Source organism: Acartia tonsa, chromosome 1 (genome assembly GCF_053477335.1).
Source record: "Acartia tonsa isolate MP-2025a chromosome 1, ASM5347733v1, whole genome shotgun sequence".
Classification (NCBI taxonomy): Eukaryota; Metazoa; Arthropoda; class Copepoda; order Calanoida; family Acartiidae; genus Acartia; species Acartia tonsa.
In genome coordinates, this window is record NC_137260.1 from 17,815,463 (window position 1) to 17,834,716 (window position 19,254).

Below are 19,254 nucleotides of genomic sequence, written 5' to 3' on the forward strand. Positions count from 1 at the left end.
AGGGTAGGCCAGAATTATGTCATTTTTATAGGCTCTATATTCTGCTTCAAACTATCGAGACAGGATCATATATTTAATACTAATTTAACATTGTTTGTAAATGTAGTATTTTATTTGATTCCAATACAAAAACTCATATCTATAATACAAAGTAGAACGATGTCTGTCTGTTTTTCTGTGTGTCTGTTCGTCTGTTTGTTTGTAGCGAAGGATCTCGCTAACTGCTGAACCGATCGGGTTCTCCTTTACAGGGTAGCTTCTCATTGGTTCCGGGAAGGTTTATAACTATTTTCTTGGGGGGTGGGACACCCCGACCCCCCCCCCCCCCAAAAAAAAAAAAAAAATTAAAAATCCCCCCCTAAAAAAAATTTTTTTCTTTCTTTTTAAAACTAAAATTAACATAGTGGGGTCGACTATCCCCCCCCCAAAAAAAAAAAAAAAAAAAATTTCTCCCCCCCCCCAAAATTTTTATTTAATTTTTCTTTTAAATCTAAAATATGTAAAATTGGTTTGATTAAACCTCTTGGGGCAAAGCCCCTAGAGGCTAGGGGCGAAGCCGCTAGTATTTTATAATAGATAAAAACTAAGACTGATGATTTTAAATTCTTTTAACTCATTAAAACAAAATATATTTTTTTGTAAACTTTTTACGTACTACTAAAAATTTCTTTTGATTACTTTTTTTAGACTTTAAGAAACTTTTAGTTTAGTTCATTAGATGGGTATATGAATAGGTTTGTTTGAAACACTAATGAGTTTTTCCTAAGATGTAAACGGATAGATAGATATATGGATGGATGGATGCCTGCATGGGTTGATAGATAGATAGAAAAACCATATTTATAATCTGTTAGTAAATTTTTCATGTAGAGAGAGACTTATTTATTGGTTTTCGCCCCATTTCCCACCAAATTATTAGCTTTTACAGAACACGGATATACATTCATTTATTTCATTTGAAACAAATATTGTAATTCTAGCATATACAATCTGCATTTTAGATGCAGATACATCTTATACAGAGAGAATGTTTTTTTTATTACACTAGTACCCAAAGTTTTATATTAAAGTTTCTTATTCGTTGGCTTAACAACTTAGGGGACTTTAGTGAATTTTGATTGTTCGTTCATTAAGTTGAGTGTTCAAAAGTTTCAACCACTAATTTTAATCTACAGAAGGGATAAAGGTGTGTATCATCATTGTGAATGTACATTATTTTATCGGCCATTGTCTTATCTTTTTAGATCCCAGTAACTTTTAACTAGAATGTGTAAAAGGTTAATTTTATTCTTTAAAAAGTCATATTTTGATAGGTATATTGATTATTTCTTTTCTTGTGTTAAGAGCACATTGATTCTAACGCTCACGCTTCCCGCTTTTCCACGACCACTTGGACAAATGTATAGACTAGTAAACATTCATATAAAAATAAATATAAATAAATATAAAACACTTACATTAGCAGTGTATTAAGTCAATCTCAGGTTTAGTAATCAAAAATGTGTGTTTCTTTCTTTGTATACTATTTGTTCGTCTCTTGCTAGAAGACAAAAACTATCATAAACCGAAAGCTTCCTTGGCAGCAAACTTAAACCTCTTACCTTTTTTATAAAAAACTAGCAGCTGCACCTTTAGCATCTAAGAGTTTCGAGAAAGATAGAGAAATAGCCCAAAACCATCCCGGGACCTAGAGTAACATTTCTTTTTTTAATGAATGCTTATTAAATTTCCATTACTGGGGTTCAATATGTTTTCTAATACAATTAATCTTTTACAAGATTCATTCTCTCTCTAAGTATATCTTGAAAATGCTTCTTACTATATACACAATTTTGTAGTGTGGAAAAATTAGAAATCAACACTTTCTTATTTTATCTTTCCTTAAAGATACTAGAAGTGTCAATAAAACAAATATGGCCATTTTCTAAAAAGTTTAAACATGGTTACAAAATTTAAACATTTTCAATGTTATAAAAGCAAAAAATCTCCTATTTTATACTATAATTAGAAAAACAATTTTGTTTCTGGTTTTTCTTTCTCTTGTTTTATTGTTTATGCTGAGGTTTAATATTAACCTAGTTGTAGAGAATCTGGGCGAGGATAACTGTAAATCTGATCTTGGTTAGTGCTTTGTAAACTGTTATTGACAAAATCAGTGATTTCGTGATTGTACCATTGTAAAGCACCCCTATATTTTTAAAAAGAATATTTTATTTATTTCGTAGGTATTTATCGAAATACTATTTCATTTTCAATGTTTTATTTCAATTCCTAGTAGCTTCGTCTCTAACCTCTAGGGGATTATGTCGGATCACAATCACAAAGCTTCCCTAAAAAGTACAACCAATTCGAACCAGTATTCGCTTACGATAAAAATCCTCACTACTTTAGGATTTTGCATTTAAAGTAATCATAAAAAAAACACAATATTGATAAAATATTAAATTAGCCTATTTATTTTGATTAAGATATAATACTATTAACAGTTTGCCAGGGTTAGTAATGTATGGGAAAACCCTACAAGGCTGAACCACCAAACGACTAGAATAGAGCAAAGTTGGAGGTGGGTGCTCCAAAAAATGACGTCATGCAATACAAATAACCAATGATAGGCAATGCCAACATGCATACTAAATTACCAATAGCAGGCCAGTATATATTTTAAATGGTAGGCCCATATAATGTCATTTTTATAGGCACTATTAAAAGCTTCTTGGAATTGAATATGGAGTGGGGGTGGGGGAGGGGGGGTTATAGTAGGCTAATATTTAAAATGTTGTGGTAGTATACTGTTATTATTGTTATAGACCTCATAACTGAATGAACCCCAGGAGGCCAATATCTTCCACGGACCATCATAAAATACTGGCGCAGAGACAACTATTCCCATACATTCTTACACTATTAATAGAATTTTTATCAAGGAAAAAGTCATATCCCTCAGGAACTTTTTGGGACATTTTTTGATTGATAATAGCTATTTATCTTATTTTCTTAATGGGCATTCCTATGATTCTGCCAAGGTGGGATCACATGACAAAATCTGAAATTTAACTCACTCCTCCGTGGACAAAAAAGGTAGAAATTATAATTTTTGCCACGAGATCACATTCAAAATCAATTTATGCATGTAAATGTACAATGATAAATTATTATAAGAATGTTTTTACCTGTCCTCAATGGAACCTGGAAGTTCTAAGAAAAAGAAGGGCAATATCTTTTAGAATTAAGACAAGGACTAAGGGATTAGTTGATATACACATTATACTTTTATAACAAGAAGAATAACATGCAATAATCCCAGGGATGGAGGGGACATTGGCTGATTATTACATTAGTCTCCAAAGTCTTATCGTAACGTTTTCCTATTCGTCGTTTTTACATCCTTTGGGACTTTTATTGAATTTTGATTGGTTGGTTTATTTAGTTGAGTGTCCAAACGTTTCAACTACTAACTGTAATCTACTAAAAGTCAAAATTAATCTCTATGTATTTTTTTAAGTCATAAAATTGATACCTAAACCCTGCAAAAGAAAAACCTGACAAAAAGTGGTATCATATCATATTTGAGTACTCTTTTCTTTTATCTCATACTTTCTTTATTTTGATAAGAATAATAATGCCCTTAGGTAGCGTAGCAATGCTGAATACTAAGCTCAAATAACCGTAGAGCATATAACCTACTAGCTTATTTTGCTTACGAGTCAGAAGTCATACGTTGAATTTCTCAAAATAAAACTTTAATAAGCAGACGTTTAATAAATTGAAAAATGTTCTTTGCGTCACCTTAAAAAAGATAATTTGTTTTAGCACAAAATATTCGGGGATATTCCTCCAACAGATCTGTTGAACTACGCACCCCCCCCCCCCTCCCAACCCTTGATTTTTTCTTCAAAATTTTGTGTCTGGAACACTAAACCCACATGGGGCTTTTTAATCATTTTTTTATTTTAACCCAACCTATTTTTTTAATTAGCAAAAGTTAAGAGGAGAGGCATTATTACTACGCTGGCGATTTGAAGGATATTGTCAAAATATTTAACTAAAGCTTCATTAAAATAGTTTCTGTGCTAGTCATTTAAAAAGAATGCTTTAAAAACTAAGGTTTGTCACGGGTTATTAAGTTTTATTTTCAATTTACCTAAAAAGAAAATTCTATTAAAATCAAACAATTCTTATTTTAATATAGAAGCGCAGCTATTCTGTGGCTATTATATGTGTGTAGGTTCGTTTGTCCCACATATTAGGTAAGCTAACTGTCCTATCATAGTTTTTAACTAAAATAGAATTTACTCTGTTACTATGCAATTAAGATAAAGATCTGAATTATTATGTGTAGATTTTGAACTTTTCAGGAAAATTTCGTATTTGTTATTCATATTTTATATTTTGAGAGACGATATTGAATAGATAAAATGAAATTTGTTGTCCCCCAACTACAGCTGAAAACATTTTTAGGTTATGTGATTGTTTTAAAATTAATTTCGTTGTTGGTATAAGCTGGTTTATACTTAATTTATATGGATATTGCCATAGAAATCATAAGTGGCTTAATTCCTAATTCAAAATATTTAAAACTGAACTTAATTACAGGATCTTCAAAAAGTGTTTGACATTGATAGTACTTTTCTAACATCTTTAAATATACAATAAGATTCGTTAATTTAGGCCTGATAGAATTATCCTATCAATTTCAAACTCTGCATGATGATTCCTGTAGTAGTTAGGTACGATTTAGAAAGCGTAGCAACTCTATAATCATTTCCAGAATGTCCGTACGTCCATTTTAAACATGTTGATTTTTCTACTTTTTTAACAACAAATTTTTATGTGATCTAATTATCCGTTTGATCTGATTTTTGGTATATTGATTCCTGGGACAACAAACTACAAAATTATAAGCGAAGCAACTCTATAATCAAGTCCTAAAAATGTAAGTATGTCCATAACATTATCCTGTATCAAGCAGTTTTTCAACAAATTTACTTACAACTTTGCTTCGACTCTTTTACTTTATATTCTGATTATTCAGTTCAGACACTATACAAGTGTTAATGTCCGTTTGTCCTACCGTTTCAGTGCTTCGCTTTTATGGATGTTGTCATCCTTGTTTTTTTTTATAAATGACTAATGTATATTTTATTTTCAGAACCAATCCTTCATAACATTAACAATGACAGAATCAGAGTTGGTCCTGTTCTCCAATCTTACAGATTCAGGTATGATGGTTCCCACCAGAAATAGTCCAGTCTATTTTAAAACCATTTGTACATCTGTCTGGCAGTCTTTTAATGGAATTAATACAAAAGAACCACTTTCAGTCACTTCTCCCCCCCCCCCAATGAAAAGTTTTGAATAGTTATTTCTCGCATTATAAACAGCTTTCCGCGGATTTGGCCGAAGGCACGGGCTAAAAAACTGTTTTTAATCTTATGATTGTACATTTTTATGTTCGTAGAGAACTGGATATAATACGATGCTAGACATAGTTTTTTCGTATGGATGAGAACCGCTTCCTATCCACCGGATTCGAATGAATAGGAGAATAGTTATTTCTCTCATCGTATTATAAACCGCTTTCCGCGGATATAGAATGTACAATTATTAGATAAAAACCAGTTTTTTAAGCTCCGAGGTGCCGAAAGCACGGGCTAAAAGAACTGGTTTTAATCTTATGATCGTACATTTCTATATTCATAGAAAGCGGTTTATAATACGATGCTAGACATAGTTTTTTCGTATGGATGAGAACCGGTTCCTATCCACCGGATTTAAATGAATACGAAAAAATCTGTTACTTTATTTTTTTATCACCTTGTAGTTTTTATTTTTAAATATCAAGATGAATTATTTTTTTAATTCCTATTCATAACTATCGAATCTACACTATAATTAGTCATTTTTTCATTAATTTCAAGAATTCTTTCTACTAAATTAATTCACTAGTATTGGCAATAATTGTCACTCTTTCCGAGCTAATTATGGACTTAGTCTCAGTATGTATTATGCATTAATTATTTATTAAGAAAGGTTAAAAATTAATTCAATTATTATGCATATAACTACGAAATATACGATAAAAATGATCATATTCTTCGAAAAATATTTTTACCTATTTTTTAAAAATATTAAACATATGTTAAATATTATTCATCTTTTTAATTATTAAATAAGTAATAAAATCTTGAAAATGTAATATATAAACTTCGAACTTGAAATCCATTATCAAATCAATTGTGGTTTTGCCTCTTGCCTACGTAAAAACATTTGGTGGGTGGTTAATTTTCTTCTTCTTTTGGGGTGGATAGAGGATTTTCATATCCCCCAAGAAAATAGCTTAAAACCACCGCAGGACCAGATCGTCTATATCCTGGAAAGCATAACCTTGACGGGCCGTCGGTTACTGAGATCCTAAGCTTCAGATAGACGCATATGTCTCTTACTCCTAAATTCAACCCTAATAAAGACTACCTTTTATTTATTAGCCCTTGTTTCATTTAGGAAATATTTTATTAAAATAAGTAAATAAACACATTAAAATAAAAAAAGTTTAAAAATACTGCAATTGAAAATATACATTCTTGTTTAATCAGCATTCATTTATTTTTAGAAGGAGAACTGGATATGATGGAGACAATGAACCAGTCTATGACTCTTGGAGAATATCTTAACACTGTACTAGGTAACAAATAATGGATCTACAATACGTGGATATTATGACTGGGGAATTTTTAAAGACAATTTAGGTTGCTTATAGGGTCTTCAGATATTGGTTAATATTTTTCACCATGGTCTGGGGAGAGGATGGGTAAAAGACACAAAGGGGGATGGGGTTGTGGGGGGGGGGATTGTAGAATCGTTGTATGAACCAATTGGGAGAAACATTTAATCATGGTAAATAATTTTATCCTAACACATACTAGGAAATAATACAGCTAGTTGTCTGTTTTGTGTTAGGTACAACATTAAACAAATCCATAACACTTAAATATTTTAACATTGTACTAAAATATAAATTCACCTAGTAATTTTTTGTTAATATACAAAAAAACGTTCAAATCGTATTTCTGTTTCATATACTTAAATCTGTAATATTATATGCATTCATATATTGAACAATAGCAATTTATATAACAATGAAATGCATGTTTAAGACATTTGTCATACAATCAAAGGGTTGGTTATCTGTTGCTATAGATATATATTTATCCGTAGATATATGAATGTTTCTATTTTATCACTGTTAATCCCGTATTTTGCAAGTAGTACATGAAATAATACAATTTATTTAACCTTTTTTTTATGAAATTGAACTTAACTAACCTTGTTTTATGCAGGTCCTAAACGACTGGAAGGTCCGTTGTTGGTTCCTGTCACAGTTTTCTACGTGGCTGTTTTCTTGACAGGTCTAATGGGAAACTTTTCGGTGAGTTAGTTTCTTAAATGTGAGTCTTTATGATAGGGCTAATGTGCCCTAATTAGTTATTTAGTCAAAATATTAAAAGAAGAATTATTATAAAGCTCTAATGTTTCAAAAGAGAAATTATGGAAATCTAAAGTTTGGTATTGGTTTTTACATTAGTTGGATTTCTTAATAAAAATTCTTTTATTTTAATTTTTTTATCTTTATTTATGAAAAAGCACAATTTTATTAACCTCTTGGGGTTTAAATTTCTAAAAAATATTACTCTCCCCTTCCCCCCAAAGTCGCAAAGTTTCTAAGCCAATGATAGGATTTATAAAACATTGGATACTATTATTTTTTAGAGTCAGATTGGTCAGTCAGATCTTTAGTGATTAACAGACATACATCGTACTTCTTTTATAAAAGTATATTCTTCAATGAATATTCAATTGATATTGATATATCTCAATAGTATCTATATCATTTTCATATATTTATTCACATAGCTTCTTAGAAATATGGAATTAGGAACAAGTTTTCATAAAAAGTCCTAGGAATGAAAAAATAAGATGTGTGTATGTATGTTTAACTGTCTTCTAGGGTTGAGTTTTAATGGTCAGGTTTTTAACTATTTTGTAGAGGCAGGGTAAACTAAAAGAAATAGCCAACCATCACAAATAGAAATAATTTTGTCAAATTTCTATAAGTTAGGTCATAAGCTCTTATACATTTTACTGAAGAAGTTAGATTTTTAATTTTGTGCGTCAGATTTCTTAATTGTAAACACTACCGAAGCTTTTCTATAATTAGAGTCAGTCCTTACGTCCGTCCGAGACGGATAGCTTTTTTCGTTAATTTAGGCATGTTAGAATTGTCCTATCGATTTCAAACTTTGCATGGTGATTCCTGTAGTAGTTAAATACGACTTAGAAAGCGTAGCAACTCTAAAATCATTACGAGATTGTCCGTGCATCCATTTTAAACATGTTTATTTTTTAACAACAAATTATCCGATTGATCTGATTTTTGGTATATTGATTCCTCAGACAACAAAGTACAATATAATAACCGAAGCAACTCTATAATTAAGTCCTAAAAATGTAAGTATGTCCAAAAACATTATCCTGTATCAAGCAGTTTTTCGACAAATTACTTACAATTTTGCTTCGACTCTTATACATTTATATTCTGATTATTCAGTTTTGACACTATACCAGTGTTAATGTCCGTTTATCCTACCGTTTCAGGGCTTCGCTTTTATGGATGTTGTCACCCTTGTACATACATACTGTCCAAGATATCTAGATTAATTTACCCTGTTCCTTGAAGTTATGGTTAGTTTATGGTTTATGCTAATCCGTTTCAAATTTCTAATTTGATCATATCATATGCTGTATCTATCAGGGATACAAAGGAATAAGAACATTTCCAATGATGATACACAAAATTACCCCTTCCGTAGTTTACAACGTCGAAACGTTTGGACACTTGATTTCATGAATTTACAAACAAAATTCTATCCCCCAATCATATTGAGCCAACGTTTTATAAAACTTTGGAGACTATTGTAATAAACAGACCAATGTCTCCTCTCTCCCTGTAAATCTATGCTTGTACAGAATTCAATTCTTCATTTTCTATTACTAACAAGGATGAAAACAACCATAAAGGCTAAGCTGGGCTTAATTATTTTTAGTCTAAACAAAAATTCATGATTATTGATATGGACATAATTGCCTTTATGTGTAATAATAAGCAGATGCTAATCTTGATACATCATTTTTCTAGAACATTTTGAGGTATCATATTTAGTCAACATAGTATAAATCAATATTATCAAAGAGAGATACTTTCGCTTACCAGTATCTTATTGTTACAGAAATTATCATACAAAGTTACAATTAATTAGATTATTTTAAAAGTATAAATTTACAACAAAATCTGTCTGTCATGAAGAAAAACTGGCTTAAACATGTATAATAGAATGTGTTCTATTTAAACTTTGGGATCATTTTATAATGAACCCGTATATTTTTATAAAGGAAAGTTTTAGAAAGGATTTAAGGTTGATAAAAATTAAAACTCTAATCTTTATTTTTTATTTTATCCAAAATAGTCTTTGTAATTTTTCCAACTAAGAAATACAAATATAAAAGAAAGAACTTAAAATTACTTATTTGCAATAGACTTTGAATGAAATGAGCCATCTAAATGGACAATTTATGTTAATTAAAAGATTCTTTTTTGACTGTTTATTATGCTTTGATGTTTTATTTTCACCTAAAATTTTTTAACTTGGTAATGATGCACTAGCTATAGATATAATTTTTCTTGTTTATTTAGGTCTGCATCGTAATCTGTAAGAACCGGAGCCTACATTCAGCCATGAATTTCTATCTCATCTCACTGGCCATTGCAGATCTGTCCATATTGCTGCTAGGTAAGTGTAGTGGGAGTGGACATTGAATGTAAATTGCACTGGTACCCAAAGTTTTAAAATCACGTTGGTTGAAAAACGTAGGGAACCATTTGAATTTTGATTTATTATCTAGTAATTTTAATCTATTACAGAAGAGGTAATACAGTTTATCATATAGTTGATTATCATATAAATTTATTGTCGATTGTCTTGTCCCTCAAGATCCCTAATATTTTTGATGGAATGGTATTTTACTGGAAGATCTAACTGCACCTGTTCATGGGCCAAAGCTTTACGTTGCCCTAAACAACTTAAATTACGTCTCTATTGGAAATTCGATAAAAGAAAAATTTAAACAGAAAAAGTACATTTGAATAAAATTTTTTAGCTATAAGTAATTTGGTAGATTTCCTTTTTTAGCAGTATTGAACCAATAACAACCCCCTTAAAAAAAAACCTGTTTTAGCCCCTGTCTGTTTGTAGCTATAAAATAAACATCTATATTTTTACTGAAACTAAAATTAAGGGGAAGGGGTTTATTTGTGCGCTACATACAAAAAAAGGATTTTGATAATTTTTTTTATGATAAAAAGTTTTAAATTTACAAGTTACATGTAAAATAAATTTTCAGCTTAAAGCTTTTGAAAAGAATACATACATTTAATATGTATATGTTTATATCCATAATAGAAAATAATAATAGAGAAATTAAATAGATGTTTATTTAAAATTCACGCAAAAAAATGTAAAAAAATAACTCAAAGCTTTTCCTAGCTTGACTGAAAAAATATACTATTTCATTTCTTCAGACATTTTTTTAGATTTTGCAGATGAGACAATTTTTAAAAAATTGCAGATGCTTTAAACAATTAAGTTATTGACAATTAGATTATGTATATTATATTTAAAGTTTTTCTCATAAATTTTAATTCAGATTTTATTTATTTTTATTTAGTTTTAGTTTTTAGTTTTTTTAAAAATTAGATATAAGAATGAGGGGAAAGTTTAAAGTTGATATATTCCTCATATATTTTGAATGATAATATTTCTATTATGCAAAAGTAGATAACACTGAATAGACTCTTTTATATCGAAATTCTATAGCAGAATAGCAGTTGGGGAGTTAGATTGGAAATGTTTTAGTAAAGTTCATAGATTTAAAGGGATAAAACAATGTCCGTTAAATTGGTGTACATTCCCATTGATGAGTCACAAAATTGTCTTCTGTAAGTTACAACGTGGTTAAAACGTTTGGACACCTAACTGACCCAACCAATCAAAATTTAGCCCAAAAAGTTGGTGAGCCAAAGAATAATAAAGCGTTATTATAAAAACTTTGGGGACTAGTGTAATAAGCAGCTCAATGTCCTCTCCTTCTAAGAAAAAAGTGAGAGTGACATTTTTAGGAAAAGAGGCATTTTTTCGGAGAGCTGTTTACATTTTTCATGCCAATTAGGTAAAAGCCTGCAAAGAATCAATAAAAGCTTTTTTATTAACATCTGCAATCAATGTAAATTTAATGCACTATACAAATGACAGCACCCGAAGTCTCTAGGGGCAACTCATAAGTAAGAGAGTAGATTAATAATGCAACCATAATTTAGTTTTTATGAAAAGAAAAAAAAATTTGTTCAACTATTTTTTGGATAAAATAAGACTTCCAAAACTAGGCCAAAACCCTCTAAGTGAGAAAGAAAATATTCCGAAGGACTATAGAAATTTTGCTGTTATAGAGATCTTGCTTGACCCATACATCACAATTTATTTCATCAACTACCCAACTATAAAATGATAATTTTTGAAGGTGTGTGTTGTTTTGAAAAGACCCAACAAGTGTTTTTAATGTTTTGTTGCTTTTTTCATTAGAAATGAATACATTTTTGTTTATTTGTTTATTCTATAATACACATTTTTAGTTCCAAATAAAAATTGTTCTAGCAATTTATTAATTAAATAGAATTATTAAAAAACAAGGACAACAATATGCAATATCTTAATCTTAAGGGGGCCGATTTGCTACTTAACATCTCTAGGCACTTAAGTTTACATTGTTCACCTAGCTTGATTAAGAACCTTATAAGATTTAAAACAAATAAATCTCTCTCTGTTTTATAAATTTTAAAATGTCATGAAATAAACTGAATATAATTTAGAAAATATGCATATATGTTATTTTGTTTCAACATACAACAACAACATGATATTACACATTATACATTATATATTCTAACTTTATTCATTAAAATCAAAGTTACGATAAAATTTGAAACTCTATCTATTATGAATTAATGTTGCTTAGAATTTAAATTTGTTGTGCTTTTTTTTTATAGCACTGCTGCTCTATGACTAGGTTTTGTGCGGACGTCCGAAATTATGACCGCCCGACCCATAGTATAGTTTAATACATAAAAAGTAAAATAGCTTAAAAACATAGTACTTATAGCATAAATCGATGCAGGAAGAGAGGAAGAGGTAGTAGGCTATTTATTGTACTGACGTTCGTTCTGTCATTAGCTGGCTTCGAAATTTTTAGGAGTGAATATATTTATTTATACATTGTCCTATTCCAAGAAGCCCTGAGAGAAAAGCAGGAGAGAGGGGACAATGGGCTGTTAAGTCCCAAAAGTTTTATAATTTGTCTCCTAAACAACTTATGCAAATGCTTATCCCTTTAGATCCCTGGAGGAAAGCACTATAATTTGTCTTTTTACCATTCATTAATAACTATTCAATCAATGTTTTATCATGATAACATAATACAAGCAAATTATTTACATATTCATAATGTATCATGTAATAAGCCTATAATAACAAGGACTATTATGTGCTAAACAAGTGGAGCAACATAATTATAATCATTAATGTTGTTCAAAAGTAAAAGCAGATCCAAAAAAAGACGGATAAATTTCCAGAAAAGGGTAGGGTAGATTCGCGACTTTAAAAGCTAAAACTTTTTGACGCAAAAATCTCATATATTTATTTCAAAAGTTAGTAGATAAAGTTTAAGTTAAAGCTGATAAAACACTCACCACATTTAAAGTTGGTTAGATAATTGTATTAAATTTAGACAGTTTTATTCCAAAGGTTTTTAAAGATGACAAAACTTCTAGTTATGCACTAATTTTAAAGTTTGATATCAAATCTTTAAGGATGGCAACGTCCATTAATACGAAGCTCTAAAATCAGTGGGTAGAATCAAACAAGCACTAATACTTGTAAGGTATTAGAATGTAATAAGTAGAATTTAATTTATAAATTTAAACAATATTGTAAATAGATTTATTGCAAAATTAATTAAAAACAAAATACTGCATAAGTACTACATACTTACATCTTTAGGGCTTGATAATAGAGATGCATCGCTTAGGAGTAATTCTTCCAAAAATTAGATGGTTATTCATATCAATAACTATGTATACCTAATGTTATTCCTATCAAAATAATTTGAAATTGCCGACGACTTTAGCACATGGTTCCAATGTGATTTGACTATTTAGTAACATTACAATGAAATTTCAGGGTTGCCTGCAACAATTACTTTAAAACTATGAAATTCTTTTCAGAGTTGCCCAATAATGCGAGTATTTACTTTAATCATTATCAATAACTTTTATTTTATATCATGGTTACCAACGATTTACGTTTATGAAGCAGCTTATGGTGCCTAATAAAAAGACGTCATACAATACAAATAACCAATAATTGGCCAGTATACAATTAAATTGGTCAATTGTAAAACGTATACTGGCCTATAATTTGTCATTTGTATTGAATGACATCATTTTTTATTAGGCACTATAAGTTGCTTCCTAAACGTGAATCAGATTGCTAAATATTTATTTTCAGGGTTGCCAAATGAGTTGAGTATTTACTGGCACCAGTATCCATTCCCCTTTGGAGAAACATTCTGTAAATTTAGAAGCTTCATTTCGGAAACGTAAGTAATTTTAATATTAATTGTATCGTATTATAGACAGATTTTCGCGAATTTTAAAATGAAAAATGATAAGATTAAAACCAGTTTTGTTAGATCCAAGTAAACAAAAGTAATATTTTTTTGTGATCCTAAATTTCAATATTCGTGGAAAATTGTCTGTAATATGACGTTATACAATAAAAAAAAATAAGACATTTATCTTAAAAAGCAATGGAGAAAATAAATTTTCCAATTAAATTAAAATGCTTTAAAAAATATAATGACTGGACAGACGGGTAACAGACAGACGTTCGGCCACTCATATTGAGAGTCATAAGGTAGCTTCGCTACTAAAAATGTAAAAAACTTAAATAAATAAATGTACAACTTAATGTTTCCTAGAATTTGTAAACTACATCCGTTCTCGCTATCCCAAAATTAAGTCTACACGGGAAAGCTTTTCCACATTTGATGTTTTTTGATGATTTTAATGTCAAAGTGTCACTCTATCTGAAAATCAGCTGAATCTTATCAATTTTAAAGGACAGGAATATCACAACTGAAGAAAAACTATTAAATTTTCAAAATAATTATATAAAAAAAACCTTATTTTACCTATTATACGCCTTAAGAAGGGCGGGGTGCAGAGAAAAGATAGACCATTTATTTTTTTAATTGAGAAAAAGTATGTTTTTTTTCTTCGTTTATCAAATATTTTTCCTTTCTTTTGTCAGTTTTATATTTAAAACCATCTGAATAGGATAAATAACAGAGTATCTGTGCTTGTCAAAAGTCTCAGAACTCAATAATTAAGAAATGTTTTTGTGGGATAATTCTACTGAAGATGATTTTTATTTTTCATGTTTGGCAAATTTTCTGACAGAATCCTTTATTTTTCCACTCCTTCCCAACACCATATTGTTATAAATCTTACATATGCTAATGTGTTTTAATTTAGGTCCTAAATTCGTCATGTAAATAAAAAATATTTAAAGAGTCGGTTATAGTCCCTTTCGTGGCAACGCCCCTTAAGGGGCGATTCGTCGTATTTTCCAAATAGCTTTTGATAGGTTATTTTAGGTTACAGTGAAAATGCGTAGGAACGCCCCTTAAGAGGCGTTGCCATGAAAGGGACTATACCCAAAGAGTCCCTATACTATATAAGGACAAGTTCATAATATGTCTGTTGAGAAACCAAAATCAGAGGTCCCAGGTGGGGGTTCTGTCAACCACCCCACTGTAGATTTTAATATTTTTTTAATGCATAATAAATTGATAATGACGTGCTAAGAGATGCTAATCAAATACAAGACATGTACTATGATTCTATCTCTTTAAAAATGGATAATAATGTCAAATAGAAAATATTGCATAGCCGTGCGTCCCTAGAAAGTTAAGTAAACTGGGGGACAATTTTGTGAAGGGTTGGGGCGGGGGGTCACTTACAGATTTCTAATCAAGGGGGGTATTACACGATAACAATATAATTTTAATTTTTTATATACAACAATTTGCAAATAGAAGAAGTTGCTTAAGAATGACCAAATTTGACAGATTTATCATTACCCAATTTACATAGTTTGTCTATTTCAATAAATCTTTCAGATCATCGTATGCAAGCGTGTTGACAATCATGGCGTTTTCTCTGGAGCGCTATATCGCCATCTGCAGGCCACTGAAGGCATTGCCCTGGAGTGACGGAACTAGGAATGGATTTATTATTACTTGGATAATACATCAGATTATCATGTACTCTTAGAAATAATCTAATAAAGTAAAACTTAAAGCTGGGTAAAATAACGATCCTCACCCCATCCACTCCTATTTACCCCACCCCTTTCCCTCCTACTGGATGAAGTGTTGTCCATGTTGGCAATTTTACCCTCTCATAATATCCACGTATATATTATATCCATTGAACTAGGGTACTGGCCATCTCTTTCATCTGCTGGTGTATTGCTATGCTCTTCTCATTACCACATCTGCTTTTTACTCAGGTAAGGGTTAGGTTATTTCAATATCCCCCGCAGGATCAGCTTAGGATTTTAAAGGTAAGGGTAAGTTATTCTAGGAACATTTAAGTGATGTAAAACCTGCGTATTTTATCTTATTTGATTTCACGAACTTTGCCTTGAAGTCTCAACTGTTTCAAAACTACGTTATGCTTATTTAGCCCGATGTAAAAAGGCTTGTTGAATTTGTAGGAAATTTGTCCATAATTTTTCATTAATCTATCCCTGTGCAATGTTAAAAACTAGCGGCTACGCTTCTAGAGGCTTCTTGGGGCACTTGAGGTGGAGGAAGGGAGGGAGGAGGGGGGGATGGATTAAATTCGACCTCCCAATTTTTTATTTCACCTTTAGAAAGAAAAGTAAAAAAATGGAAGGGGGTAGTTGACCACAACACAGTTTTAATTATAGTTTTAAACAACAATTTTTTTTAGGGACGATCTTTGGGGTAGAGTAGGCTAGAAATAAACCTTTAAGAAAAAGCTAAAGTGTAAAGTAGAACCATATAGGTTCAGTGGTTAGCAAGCTCCTTCGATATACTTAAAATGTATTGTTTATTAGTATCATTATTATTTGTTCTAGTTAAACTATCTTGACTATCCCTATGGAAGTGGAAATATTGTTGAGGAATCTGCTTTCTGTGCTCTTCTTGATGATAATATATATCCACAGGTAGATAGATAGATAGATAGATAGATAGATAGATAGATAGATAGATAGATAGATAGATAGATAGATAGATAGATAGATAGATAGATAGATAGATAGATAGATAGATAGATAGATAGATAGATAGATAGACATACAGACAGACAGACAAACAGACAGACAGACAGACAGGCAGACAGATAGATAGTTAGATTAGTTTGATTATAAATTTGGATAAATAAAGTAGATTAGATGTTATTATGATGTCAAACTTACATAAATTCGATAACATTCTCACTGTGGGCTACAATTGAATCAAGACAAAAGTAAGTGCCGAGCCCTGGGACCTATGTAGGGTGAAAATATACATAAATCCTTGATGATTCCAGTTGGAGACAAAATATTTTAGCGGGGTCTTTTGGTTTTTTTTCAATTTAAAGTTCTGAAAAAAAATTGAAAAAAATATGAAAATCTTGAATAAAAAACAAACAAAAAATGATTTTTAATATTTTTTTTTATTTAAAGATACAAACAACTTATATAAATACTATAAGCTTTAAAAAAATCACAATTTTCAAATTTAGACTTTCAATATAATGATTTGTAGAAAAAACCTAACAACAAATTCTAACATATTTCTGATCAACATAGCAATAAAACGTCTTTTGCAAAATCTGTATCATCAAAAATAAATAGCACTTACTAAAGACTTTTTTTCATTTAAACTTATACTTTTCACATTATTTAACTTTAAAGATTGATTTTTTTTTAAAGAAAGGTTGCGTGATTTTTTTATTCATAATTAATTGCCTAATTTTGAGATTCAGATAAAAAACTTTACTACTTTATATTAATGGATAATCTTCTAGCAGCGGCTACGCCTCTAGAGGCATATGAGGCCCTTGGGTTGGGGGGGAAGTCGAACCCCCCTTACAATTACAGTTTTTTTTAATGAATAAGTCAAAAACATTTATTTTGGAGAGTTAATTCTCTTGGGATAGTGGTGGTACCCTTTCCTAAAATAGTTATAAACCTTACCAGGACATATAAGAAGCTATCATGTAAAGGAGAACCATAGTTCACAAAGACTCACATAGAACCTGTTACTTTATTATAAAGATACATATATACACAGAAACTCTACAATCAGAGTATGTCTGTTTGTTCATCCGTCTGTATAAAAACAATACAGAATATATTTATTTTGCTATAGCGGCTACGCCCTTAAAGGCCTTTAGGGGCACTTAAGAGGTGAAGAAGGGGTTGAATTCAACAACTATATTTTTATTTTAGGCTTAAAAAGAAAAAGTTTTTTGTGTGTGTTTTGGTCCTTTTTAAAGAGGCAATCTCTTCTCTTTCTCAAAAAAAGTTATAAACCTTCCAAGGACCAATGAGAAGCTACATAGTAAAGTAAAAAAAGAACCATATCAGTTCTTAAGCATGTATTTTGTATCATAAATAGTGCTTTAAAGCAGGGAGAGAAATATCATCTGAAAAAAAAAAAAATTTTTCTATTGTTTAAAAGTTATATCCCTGTATAATAAAGATAGGATGTCCGTTTTTTTTCTGTCTGTGCCTAAAGTTCTTGCTAACCGCCGGACCAATTTGGTTCTTCTTTATTGACCTATCTTTTAGACTGATAATAGGATCAACATATTAATCCTTATATAAAAGTAACAGTTTCTGTGTCTGTCTGTTTGTGTGTGTGTGTGTATGTGTGTGTGTGTGTGTGTGTGAGGGTGTCTGTCGGTACCAAAGATTCTTTGTAACTGCTTAACTGATATAGTTCTTCTTGGTTCAAGTTTTTCATGGTCCTGAGAAGTTTTGAGTTTAGAAAAAATTAGTTCCTACCCAACATTTAAAAAAAACTTTTTCTTTTACATACTAAAACTGAAAATAGGGGAGGGGTCAACTTCCCCCCACTTATCAAAGGGCCCCAGATGCCTCTAGGGGCAAAACCGCTAGTGATAAAATAATTTTTATCTTGAATTATGATTAAATTGTTCTTTTTCCATTTAATAAAATATAATTGTAATTATCAACCTAAAAGAATATCCAGAATTAGGCAATTGGATTTAACAAGGAAAAAAGACAACATCAATAATTAGTGAAGCTCTTAAGTTTAAAAGAATACAAATAAAGAAAATAGCAAGTGTAACATACAGATACAAAAATATATTAATCAGAGCGAGATGGGACAATGGGCTGTTTATTAGACTAGTCCCCATAGTTTAATATAGGAATTTGTTATTCGTTTGCTTAACTACTTAGGGGACCTGTTGTGATTTTTGTTTGGTTGGATTATTAAATTAAGTGCCCAACATTTCAACCATTAACTGAAACATACAGAAGGAATATCCATGTATCATATTTGGGAATGTAAATCAATTTAGCGGTCATTGTCTTATCCCTTTAGATCCCTGAATAGTAATTAACAATGATCAATGGATCTTTTTTTTCTATGTAGCTTCTCATTGGTTCTTGGAAGGTTTATAACTTATTTTGGGAGGGTACCTCCACCATCCTAGGAGAAATCAACACCTAAAAAAGGACCCCATTTCACACACAAAAATAACTTTTTCTTTTTAAGTCTAAAATTAAAATCTAGTTGTAGAATTCAACCACTTCTTCCCCTCTCAAGTGCCCCTAAAGGCCTCTAGGGGCGTATCCGCTAGTACCAAATAAATATATTTTGTAATGTTTTTATACAGACAGATGAACAAACAGACATACTCTGATTGTAGAGTTTCTGTGTATATATGTATCTTTATAATAAAGTAACAAGTTCTATGTGAGTCTTTGTGCACCAAGGGATCTCACTAACCACTGAACCAATATGGTTCTCCTTTACATGGTA

General features: G+C 30.5%; 1 protein-coding gene across 2 annotated transcripts in view; it reads left to right on the forward strand.

The window, feature by feature from the left end:
* The first annotated feature begins 5,153 nt into the window (after positions 1–5,153).
* The window catches only part of LOC145314063 (neuropeptides capa receptor-like), a 58,290-nt gene continuing 44,189 nt past the window's right edge, over positions 5,154–19,254 (forward strand). For both annotated transcript variants that reach the window (XM_080153811.1, XM_080153819.1), the window contains exons 1-8: positions 5,154–5,219; positions 6,611–6,682; positions 7,338–7,426; positions 9,749–9,845; positions 13,671–13,761; positions 15,346–15,440; positions 15,658–15,737; positions 16,332–16,421. In XM_080153811.1, the coding sequence (XP_080009937.1) occupies positions 5,174–5,219; positions 6,611–6,682; positions 7,338–7,426; positions 9,749–9,845; positions 13,671–13,761; positions 15,346–15,440; positions 15,658–15,737; positions 16,332–16,421 (660 nt within the window). In that variant the 5' untranslated portion in view covers positions 5,154–5,173. The remainder of the gene's footprint in view (positions 5,220–6,610; positions 6,683–7,337; positions 7,427–9,748; positions 9,846–13,670; positions 13,762–15,345; positions 15,441–15,657; positions 15,738–16,331; positions 16,422–19,254) is intronic.